Consider the following 12,019-nt stretch of genomic DNA (forward strand, 5'->3'; position numbering starts at 1 on the left):
TATTTCATATTTTAATTAACATAATATTAATATAATATTTATCATGATAAAGACTATAGTTACACCTTTTTATATATATTTATTTTAATTGTAGTTGGACACAATACGTTTATTTTGCTTATTTATTTTTATGTGGTGCTAAGGGTCAAACCCAGCACCTCACATGTGCTAGGGGAGCGCTCCACTACTGAGCCACATCCCCAGCCCTAGTTAAAACTTTTTAAAGAAGATTTATCTATAATGTCATTATTCATTGCTCAAAAATTATGCTTTACCACAAGATTCTTTTCCAAATACTATACCTTAATGCTATGGGAAAAAATGCCCTAGATTTATTGATTTAAATGTAATAAAGTTTTGATAAAAAATTATTTAGAGTGAAAAATTATCTCACATTGTGTTTTGAATTAAAAGTAAACAGAGCTTTATGATTTTATGAAGGAATACTAGTTAGGATAGTTTTCTTGTATAATTGCTGAGGAATGAATAAGCAAAATTAATATATCTCAAAATTTTTTTTCTGTATATTCATGGAAATTCAAAAAGTTTTGATCAATGAAACATACATAGGTTTATATTTGTAACTGAAATTATGTAGGTATGACATTTTTACAAATGAATGAATAGTATGGGAAGCATATTTGTAGATCTAAACATCATGATGATTCATGTCAGAGATTATAGATTTTGAGATTGGTAAGGAGTTTGTACACTCTTTTACTCTTTTACAACTGATAAAATGTGTAGAGAGCTTCCATAAGAAGTAGAAGCAGGATTTAAAAAAAAAAAAAATTAAAAAACTGGGTCTTATGGTACATTGTGGAGTTAATTTGGATGTGGGGTAAAATTACTCCATTTTAAGTAAATGTTTTTTGTCTATTGGTTAGGACACCTAGTTTATCATATGTGACAAAGGCCAGTTTTCAACTTCTTTATGCTATCTCTGCCTAGTTCCGTTATGGTGGTGATAGTTCTAAAGGACCAGCCATCTCTCCTCAGGAAGCTCAGGCTCAGGCTATTCTTCAGCAGGCTCGGGTAAGAAAAGATAGACATATATTCCCATTACCAGATGCTGTGTCAAATTTGTGTGTGTGTATGCCTATGGAAGATGCTACCACTATGAACAGAAGACTTCTGGAAAGTTTATGGAATTTACAAGGAAAGAATGCTAAAGATATATTTTTTTCTCATTGTGATATTTATTAATTGATATTAAACAATGGACTCTTTCTTTATTTCCATATATAATTCTGACTGTCTCCTACCATAACACTGAAAATTTCTAGTCTCTTAATAAAACTGATGAACTAATACCTAGTACTCCCTATCTTTCACATCCAATTTTTCTCTAGTGATTGATGGATCACTAGATTAATAATGTTTGAAAGAAATTTGTCCCTCCTAACCTCTGGATTATTTAAAATATCTCAAATAATCCAAAAAGTTATGTTTCTTCAGATACCTTGTATATGAAAAGAAATTTCAAGTACGTATTTTCAGCTGTAATATTTATAACTTATAGTTTTTTTATAAAACCCATTCAATATTTATCCTTTATAATCCTAGTCAATTGAAAGCTTCTACTATTCTTTAGATTTATAAAACAGATAATCACACATATGTTTTTAATTAGCTGCACTATAATTAAAATATGCATGAGAAAATCAAAAGAATGAATCAGGGAGGAACCAGAAATCATATAACACTTTAATAGTTTTATTCATAATATTGGTTTTCTTTTTAAGAAAAGAAGAACATACAGGATTCATGGTTGGTATGGATATGGTTCATTTTTTTAACCAATATAAACCCCTTCTATAATAACATTTTATTTGACATCATGAATTTATATCTGTGTAAAACACCTGAAAACATTAAGTGAAAGTTGTAATTTACTCTCAATATTTGTTTATGTATTTATTTCTTAAGTCTATTAATCTGAAAAAAATTCTTTATGTACTTATATCATGTTTAAAGATATAGATGTATTATGCCATGCTCCAATATTTTATGATATATCTAAAAATATTTGTGATAATTGATGATTCCTATGATTTATAAGTTACACTGTTTTGAAAAAAATATAAGGTAATTATTTGAACTTAACTGTTTTGAGGCAATTGAATTCTTCATCTTATTTATATAGGCTTGAAACACAGGCAGCAAGCATTATAATTCCAAATTTTTAGATATTTAATCTCAAGGATTAAGATGTGTATTGTCAAAATTCTCATGGTGAAGTAACAGTGGAATTTTGGAGATCCTATTAGTTTCATCTCATGCACTATTCTAACCTGATTTTTCATTTATTTCCATCACAGTTTTACTTTTTTTTTAAAGAGAGAGAGAGAGAGAATTTTTTAATATTTATTTATTTTTCGGTTTTCGGTGGACACAACATCTTTATTTTATGTGGTGCTGAGGATCGAACCTAGCGCCCCACACATGCCAGACGAGCATGTTACCGCTTGAGCCACAACCCCAGCCCCCACAGTTTTACTTTTGATGAGTTTTGATAAATCTAAGCACTCACCTTTTGTATCCACTAACATTCAAAAATAGCACATCATACTAATTTAACATCTATAAAATTTTTATCTGTTGTACTCTATGTCTTCCAGATTTTCAAGTGTGTTAATATCACACTACTCATGTGCAATGTAACAATAGTGCATGTGATCAGTGATTTATGCTTCTGATTATACATAATAAATATATATTATATAGTATTAAATTTTAGATTCATTAAAAGATGTATTACATAACACTTTCTGTCCAATTCTGCTTTGTGCTGCCCCACTTTATCATAATTTTTCCTAAAATACTGCTAGAAATATTTTAAAGTACTTAAAATAAAGTACTTCTAAAAATATTTTCAATGTGATTTGTATGTACATATTTAAGAGTAATAACCTATACATTATTTTGAAGTGTACTTCAAAGTAGAAAATTGTCAGATATTAGACTTGTTCTTCTTAAATCTATTTTAACTTGTATTATTGATTAAATTCTTTCAAAACATGCTATGAAATTTTGTTTTAGCACTTTTTAAAATGTCTGATAGTTAAGTCTTTTATCTTTCAAGAAACTTGCATTTCTTCAGTACACTGGCACACTTTCTAGAATGTAGCTTATGATATGTGTTTAAGTCATGTGTTACTTGAAGGTAGCTTCTGCAAATAACAGATGTTATTTAATATGGCTAAACTTGATATATTTTACTTTCTAGATCGCTCTGAGAGGCCCTCCTGGCCCAATGGGGCTAACTGGAAGACCAGGTCCTGTGGTAGGTTACTTAAAAAAGATAATGCATGTTAAAATTTCCATATTAGTAGTTCCTTGCATCTTCTGTCAGGCTTGTTCATACCTCTGACTAGTGAACATATTGTGCTTGATATTGTTTCCATCTTTAAAAAAAATCATTTTTTATTCAACCTTGAAATTTTATAATACTTTATTTTGAAGGACTATACATTCAATGGTATGAGCTCATGAGTAACATCATGGTTGTTATGATAATATAATTGATAGAATTCAAATTGTCGCATTTTTACTGTTGAATTTTTCAAAATGTAAGAAGGAATATGGAAGATTCTTTTTTACAAATTTTAATTATAGTTGAACATAATACCTTTATTTTATTTTATTTGGCTGAGGATCAAATCCAGCAACCCCCATATGCTTGGCAAGCACTCTATCGCTGAACCACAACCCCAGCCCCATGGAAGACTCTATGTCAAATAAAATATGGAGGAAATAGAGCTAACTTTAATTGCTTGTTATTGACAAGTTCATATTAACTACAAAAAGGCATGTTAGTGTTTTATATAATTTTGGGGCAGAAGAAATACCAGGACGTTTTATTAAAAATAAAAATCACTGAGTCCTGGAACTTGGGACTGTGGTGATGTAGTTTGAGAGCTGGAACTGGTGAATGGTATTTTTCATGAGTGCCACAGGTTGATTCTTATGGCCAAGCATGTTTGGAAAACTCTGCCTTATGCTTTGTAATTTACAGTCTAGACTCTCTAAATTTATATCATACAAAGGAATTTCATGACAAACACAAACAAGTGGATTTGTAGCAGGTAAAGACAGAGGAGCAGAAGCAATAGAAGCAGGTTATATTGGCAGTCCTTGCCCAGTCATTAAGGCTCAGCCATTTCATCACAACAGGTTGGCAAAGAGAAAACATTGACAACCGTGAATACATTTTCAACGTCAGTGTCAAGATCAATGCGTTTTTATGTAGTTTATCTCTTTGTTACGGAAAGTTTTAGCTTCCTGAAAAATTGTGGGATAGAAAACAATCATATTATGTCTTTTCAGTGTTTCTTTTCTAGTACACTTTGTTAAAAAACATCAAATTATTTAAGGCTTTCAGATTTCTACTAATTCTACAATGTAAAAATAGTTTCCTCATTAAGATTTAGAAAACAAAATCTGCATTAATATTTCAACACAAATATGTACATTCTTTGGATGGAACATTATTTTATACAATTGTGTTTGTTGAGTCATTTTATGGACAAATGGAGATCCGTGCCACAAAATATACAGAAAACAGGGACCGGGGTTGTGGCTCAGTGGTAGAGCGCTTGCCTACCATGTGTGAGACACTGGGTTTGGTCCCCAGCACCACATAAAAATAAAAACAAATAAAATAAAGGTATTGTGTCCATTATTAAAAAAAAACTATCAATTTACTTATCTATCTATGTATCTATCTATACAGGAAACATAAAAAATGTGCCTTTCCCCTATTCTATTATTATCAATTATTTTGTGATGTTTGGAATAAGTGTTTGAGCAAAATAATTATAGTGTGTTGAGTAGGGAGTGTGTATAAACAGAGTATATAATACAGCTTATTAATTAAAAATAAGTTCATTTCTATAATTGTGTTCAATTCAGTATTAAGGTGGAATCCCAGTTTTTCTCTAGAAGAAATTCAGTTACAAGAATTTTTAATCAGATGCTTGAAAGTCATCATTCTTCTAACTTTCAAGATGAGAAAATTCATGTTAGAGTACTGTCCATATTTCTTGGGAATCATATCAGTAGTTATTTTACTTTGGAGCCACCAGGAGGCTCTAGATAGCTAAGATCTTTAGTTAGTGTAATTTTAATCTTTATTTTGATGTACCCCGTGGTTGAACAAAATGTATATTGATATAAATAAATCATAAACTTTAAAAACATACAATGTAAACTTCTTTAGCATGAACCTAATTATAATCACCATGTTTATTTTTAATATTCTAATGTTTTTAGGGAATAAGAATGGCTTAATGTGTATTTTGAAAACTTGCAACTCATTCATAAAACAGGTTAAGGGTTTCTGTTAATGTGCCAGGTTTTTATTGCACTTTTAAAATTATGTAAACATTTGTACAAAGTGTTTGTTATAATGAGTTATTCCCATAGGAAAAAATAAACCAATCTGGGAAAAAAAATGCTTTGACATTATTTCAGCACAATTATAATGATAGCAATAGCATCTGTCCTTGGCATTTTATGACTGTGAAATTCAGTGTTTAAGAAATATCTGGCTATAAAAGCAGTAACACTTTGCCAAATCCTTATTGCATAAAAGGATTCAATGCATACTTTATTCAGTAAAAATTTTTGCACTAGTACTACTCTACCACGTAGTGATAAATAATGCCTATGTATCTTTCTAAGTGTTCTTGAGGGTGTACACATTCCAGAAACTCCCAATGCCATTTTATGAGGTTGGCTTTGGTGTAGTTACAAGTGAAATGCAGACCTTTATATACAGTTCACTCACTGAAATAAAATCAACATGCTGACAAGAGATGCCCTTCAGGGAAAGGGCTTGAAGAGTTTAATGTTTTAATTAATGACATCAACTAGTTTGACAAGGTATATTCAGGATAACATTCATTTCAAGTGAAAATAGTGGGATGTAAGTGATCAGAGAATTGCTAACTTAAATGATTATGCCTTCAATTTTTCTTGACAGGGTGGGCCTGGTTCAGCTGGGGCCAAAGGTGAGAGTGGTGACCCAGGTCCTCAGGTAAAAAATAATAAATAATAAATAATAATAATGATAATTTGTTGTTTTCACTTATTTTATTATTGACTTTATTTTATCTAGTAAGATGTTGAAGTTTCTGCTGTTAGGAGTAAAGAATCTACTTACCTTACCTTTATGGTCATGTTACCTTAGAAGTGAACAGTAAACTGTCAATAGCAGTTAATTTAAAGCATGTTTAAATTGTGGGTGGTGATATATTTAAATTGTAGGTGGAAACATATTTAAATTGTGGGTGAGAGCAGGCTTGAAAGTAATAGAACTTTAGAATTCTAAATTGGCTAGTGATGCTATAGAGCAGAGCAGAACAGTTGCAGTAGTACTTGTATTGGTGGTGCCTCATACCTATGTTTACTGTGGAGAGTAAATTTAGCACATTGTCTCACAAAAGATATTTAATACATTTAAAGGAAGCTCACTTCAAAACCTTCATAGAAGTAAGGAACTTAAGAAAAATTCAAGCCATATAAGCTAAAAATTTTAAAAAGATCTTAGTATTTAAGTGGAACAGAATTCAAAGTATTAATTTTTCTTTAATGATATTAAGTAGAGCTGTTAGATTATGCAAATATTCTCAAAAACAGAAAAACAAAAGATGATGTTTATTTTTAATATATTAATTTTTAAATGTAGATGCTTCCTGATCTATTCAGTGAATATAGATTTACATTGGGCTGCAGGATCTCTCAAGTGATTGTCTGCTCAATTTTTTTTCCCTCTTTTAAAATTAATTTTATTTAAAAATATTACAAGGAACAACTGATTTAAAATGCATTCTTTGTAACCTGCCTCACAATCATTAGAACAGATAATATTCTATAACTTCAAACCATTTCTTGGTATCACCCCTTTATAGGTGTATTCTCTCCCAGTCCCAACCACTGATCTGTTCTTCATCAGTGTAGTTTTATACTTTTAAAATATCACAAAAATGAAATTGTACTTTAGGTAACATTTTGAGATTGGCTTCTTTGACACAGCATAATGCCTTTGAGATTCATCACAGTTGAATTCATCAATAATGCATTCCTTTTGTTGCTAACCAGTAAGTATTCCATTGTGTGGACATACCAGTTTATTTTAAAATGAGGGAAAAAATCCAAAGAAAATTGATAAGGATATTTGGCTGACTCAAGATGTGACAGCCTTCCTTTTTAGGCTTAGTTAATATTGCCATAAAAGAATGGAAAACATTTGCAGCTTAACTTGAAATTGCATGGAAATATTAAAATGTACTACATGAAAATCTAGGGATTGTATTCGTTTGAAAAATTTGTGAAATTTTTTCTTTTTAAACTCATCTCTTTAAAAACAGATGAATCTGAAAACATGCTATAGCAGTGTTTGTGGATTTCACAGTTTTTCTGATTCTCTTAAGTCCAAAGAGAGATTAGTGATGTGCGAGGACCATTTTCATTTAAAATTAGCAATATGTGTGTTTTTATTATTGTACTTTGTCTTCCAACTAGGTTCAGGGTAGAATCTTGAACAGTTTTTTTTTTTTTTTTTAAGCTATATTTTTTGGGAGTGAGTACCAGGGATTGAACTGGGGCACTCAGCCACTGGGCCACAACCCCAGCCCTATTTTGTATTTTATTTAGAGACAGAGTCCCACTGAATTGCTTAGTGCCTCGCTTTTGTTGAGGCTGGCTTTGAACACACTATCCCCCTGCCTTAGCCTCTGGAGCTTCTGGGATTATAGGCAGGTACCACCACACCCGGATAAAGCTATATTTTTTTAACCTCTACTGACTACACAATTTTAACTTTATATTTCTAGAATCAACATTTTGTAGCAATCATAAAAAATGTTTTTAATTTTGAATGTGAATTTCATTTTTTGGCTACATTCATTACATAAAAATTGTTTGAATTAATGTTGAAAAGTATATAGTTAATTTAAAGACCAAGATAATATTCATTCTGAAACTCCATTTGATCTCTTATAGCTGTGTAGTAATTTACATTACAACATATCCTTCTCCTTATTGTACTGCTACTATGTAAAAGAGAGTTTCTGATATTTAATATGCCTGTTAATAGATAGTCCACCAGCATCTTGTAGATGATTGAAGGAACATGTACCAGATACTGTGCTAAGCTACCACAGTATATAATTGAAACAAATTTAGCTGGAATCTTTGGCAAGTAGGAATCTAATCGGTGATTCTGTCCTTAAAACAATCCAACGTGATAAACTACAATGAAAGACTAAATATCTAGGAGAGATGATCCAAACCTGAAAAGACAGATGAAAAAGGTGGGTGGTTGGAGAGTAAAGATAAGTAGGGAGGATGGTGAAAAGTGTGTTCAGTCAAAGGAAATGAGAAAACCATAATTTTGAGAATAAAACAAGTGATTAAGGGTACTTGTAGGTTTAAAATATTCTATTATAGGTGTTTTTTGTTTTTGTTTAAATGTAATCACATGTCTACATTTATATTTAGTAGTAATAGGACTTGGTTTTTGTAAGAAGCCATTTGGAAAAATTGATTTTCTTCTGCTTTATCTGAATTTTTACATAGAAATAATTTCCTTGTGTTTAAATGACTGAGATCAAGCTAAGAAGATACCAGTTTCTAAAATCATCTCTCTTGAAGTTATTGAGTTTATTAACCAAGAATTCTACCACATGATTTAACTTTGATGTTTTGACATAGGGCCCGAGAGGTGTCCAAGGTCCTCCTGGTCCAACTGGAAAACCTGGGAAAAGGGTATGGCTGATTTTTATTGTGTGTTTTGAGATTTATCTGTAATGATTAGTTAGTTTGTTTTCCTTTACTTTCTGTTAGTAGGAGTCCCTTTTGCTTAATGCTGTTTTTGACATTATCAGGGTCGCCCAGGTGCTGATGGAGGAAGAGGAATGCCAGGAGAGCCTGGGGCAAAGGTCAGGAGTGCATATATTTCCATATTCAAATCTTCTATATTGATTTACCCTGGAAAATTTTTTATTTTAAAATAAAATACCTGGATATGAAATAATAGTTGACATCAAATTAGAGTACAGGTCTCTACTAGGGATGTGACAATGAGAATGATTATCATTTACAGGGAGATCGAGGCTTTGATGGACTTCCAGGTCTGCCAGGTGACAAAGGTCATAGGGTAAGATACATCTAATACTTTTTCATCGAGCTATAAATGGAAAGTTACACTATGTTTTAGTATTCATGCACTTGGGCAAATCAGATAAAAATGAACTTAAATATTTGATAATTACAATTATTACATCTAATAGATAAAGGGAGAAAGATACAATTATGCATGTGACATCAATGCAATTGTTTTTACATACTAAAACATTCTTTTCATGGAAACAAATTGAGGCATGATCTGAATGTTCAAGAGTATGGATAAGATCATATTGATAAAAGGGAAAGGGTAGAGATTTAATCTTTCATCTAATATCTTAATTATTGCCTCACGTTCCTTCCTACATTTTGTCTGTAAATACACACTCAAAGGAAGATAGCTGTAGGCAGTCTGTCATTAATACTATAATATACTGACTGTATTATTTCTTTGTGATGCTCTGAGCTTTCACTTCAATGCGAGATCCTATAATTTGCTATGGGTAAATAAACCACTAAGCAATCCAATGGATAGTTTTAGTGGGAAATTAAATGAAGAGACAGTTCCTTAAAAAATAATAATAAGCTTTAGATACTTTCTTCACCAGAATGAAGAATAAAGAAAGGTAAAGCAGCAATTAGGTAAACGGGAAAAGAAAATGAAGAAAGACAAAAGAAAATAGAACCTTAAGAATTTTAGCAATATGCCTAGTGTATGCTAGTACGTGTCAAGATAAATTGATATTTGATTTTAAAAGGGATCTAAGACTCTTTTAGTTTAATTGAGTTATGTGACTTAATATGTTTTTAGAGGTAGAAAATATTAAATTAAAATCCTGAAAGTGTAGCCATATTTAAGACAATCTTACAAAATAATTTCCTCCATGCTTAGCTTGTAATAATAAAATATCTGAAAATCATTTTAGGTATTTATTGTATTTGAGCCTTTTTGCATTGATAATTGAGGGAACCTTTTCCCTAGCATACTAATATGTAAAACCAGATAGAAGTTTCAATTTGTGAATTTTCTGCAACTTGTTCTGAGGAATACAAACACAGTGTATGTTCACCCTGTCCTATGTATTAGTTAGCTGGTTAGCTGGTTAGGGAGATGTGGGACAGACTATGAACTCATGGCTTATGTCATATGCTAATCATGTTTGTCTTTATTTATTAGGGTGAAAGAGGTCCCCAAGGTCCTCCAGGTCCTCCTGGTGATGATGGAATGAGGGTATACTAAGACTTCATTTCTTTAAGACATGTTTCAAAGTAATATGTAAGAATGAACAAAGTAGCATCGAAATGATGCATTTTCTAATATCATTGCCCTCCATTTTGTCCATGTCAGGGAGAAGATGGAGAAATAGGACCCAGGGGTCTTCCAGGTGAAGCTGTAAGGATTTTTTTTTCTTCATTTTTAAATAATCATTTTCCTGTTTTGGGGGAAATAATAACGTATATTATATATGTAAAGGCAATGATAAATTCAGGAAAATGTTGTGGTCCTGCTTAAGCTAAGGAGTCAATTATCATGTTAAAAAACAAACAAACAAAAAAAAGATACATTTAGCACCCGTTTTGTTTTAAAAGAAAATCTTAGATACTGGAGAGAAAAACATGTGGAATGTAACTATTGTTAACCAAAACCCTACCAAATTCTTATTGCTGTTTTGTTTCTTTTAAGTATCATCAATAATTTCATAATCTATTTATATATTTAGAATAAATGAATTTTGTTTCCAGAAGAAACAAAAAAAGGGGGACTTAGTATATGGCAAATATAATAAGCATTATGTCATTTTTTTTCTCCACCAAGCATTAATAATGGGGAAACTGAACTGGAAGGTTTACTCAAAGCTAGCTGACCAAACAACAATGACAAATAAACCACCTGGTCTAGAGAAAGTACTCCTACTCTTAGTCTTAATCTGCTCCATTGTAGAACCTGTCAAATCAAAAATCAATTATTGACAAGCATATAGGAGAAGTAGTAAATTATTGTACTCTCTATTCTAATAGAAGGAAAAGGAAGGCAAGGATTTTAGGATGGGGAGAGAGAAGAGGAGGAGAAATCAAGTTTAAATAGCTATAATTTAAGAAATGTTCTATCAAGAAAATAGTTTCTATAATTTGCATATATAGCTATCTGCCTGTCTGTTCCTTTACTTTTTATTTTTTAAAATTCTTTTATATTTTATTTTTTATTTATGTATGACAGTGGAATGCATTACAATTCTTATTACATATGAAGCACAATTTTTCATATCTCTGGTTGCATACTAGTATATTCACACCAATTCATGTCTTCATACCGGTACTTTGGATAATAATGTCCATCACATTCCACCATCATTACTAACCCCATGCCCCTTCCCTTCCCTCCTACCCTCTGCCGTATCTAGAGTTCATCCATTCCTCCCAATCTCCCTCTCTCTATCCCACTATGAATCAGCCTCCTTATGTCAAAGAAAACATTTGGCATTTGGTATTTTGGAATTGGCTAACTTCACTTAGCATCATCTTCTTCAATGCCATCCATTTACCTGCAAATTACATGGTTTTTATTCTCTTTTATTGCTGAATAATATTCCATTGCGTAGATATGCCACATTTTTTAATCCATTCATCAATTAAAGGGCATCTATGTTGGTTTCACAGTTTAGCTATTGTGAATTGTGCTGCTATAAACATTGATGTTGCTGTGTCCCTATAGTATGCTGTTTTTAAGTCCTTTGGGTATAGACCGAGGTCCTTTATTTTTTATTTATATATATAAATATATATATATATATATATATATATATATATTTATATATATAAATAAAAAATATATATAAATATTTTTAGTTGTTGATGAACACTTATTTAATTAATTTATTTATATGTCATG

The 12,019-nt window shown here is 31.2% G+C and overlaps 1 protein-coding gene across 4 annotated transcripts in view; it reads left to right on the top strand.

Moving 5' to 3' along the window:
- Nucleotides 1-12,019, top strand: part of Col11a1 (collagen type XI alpha 1 chain) — a 209,247-nt gene that overhangs the window by 82,441 nt on the left and 114,787 nt on the right. For all 4 annotated transcript variants that reach the window (XM_058582061.1, XM_046452674.2, XM_058582064.1 and 1 more), the window contains 8 exons: nt 952-1,035; nt 3,230-3,286; nt 5,987-6,040; nt 8,719-8,772; nt 8,892-8,945; nt 9,110-9,163; nt 10,307-10,360; nt 10,478-10,522. In XM_058582061.1, coding sequence (XP_058438044.1) covers nt 952-1,035; nt 3,230-3,286; nt 5,987-6,040; nt 8,719-8,772; nt 8,892-8,945; nt 9,110-9,163; nt 10,307-10,360; nt 10,478-10,522 — 456 coding nt within the window. The remainder of the gene's footprint in view (nt 1-951; nt 1,036-3,229; nt 3,287-5,986; nt 6,041-8,718; nt 8,773-8,891; nt 8,946-9,109; nt 9,164-10,306; nt 10,361-10,477; nt 10,523-12,019) is intronic.

This window comes from Marmota monax, unplaced genomic scaffold, assembly GCF_021218885.2.
Source record: "Marmota monax isolate L192 unplaced genomic scaffold, Marmota_monax_Labrador192_F-V1.1 WCK01_AAM20220418_F8-fsc00308, whole genome shotgun sequence".
Classification (NCBI taxonomy): Eukaryota; Metazoa; Chordata; class Mammalia; order Rodentia; family Sciuridae; genus Marmota; species Marmota monax.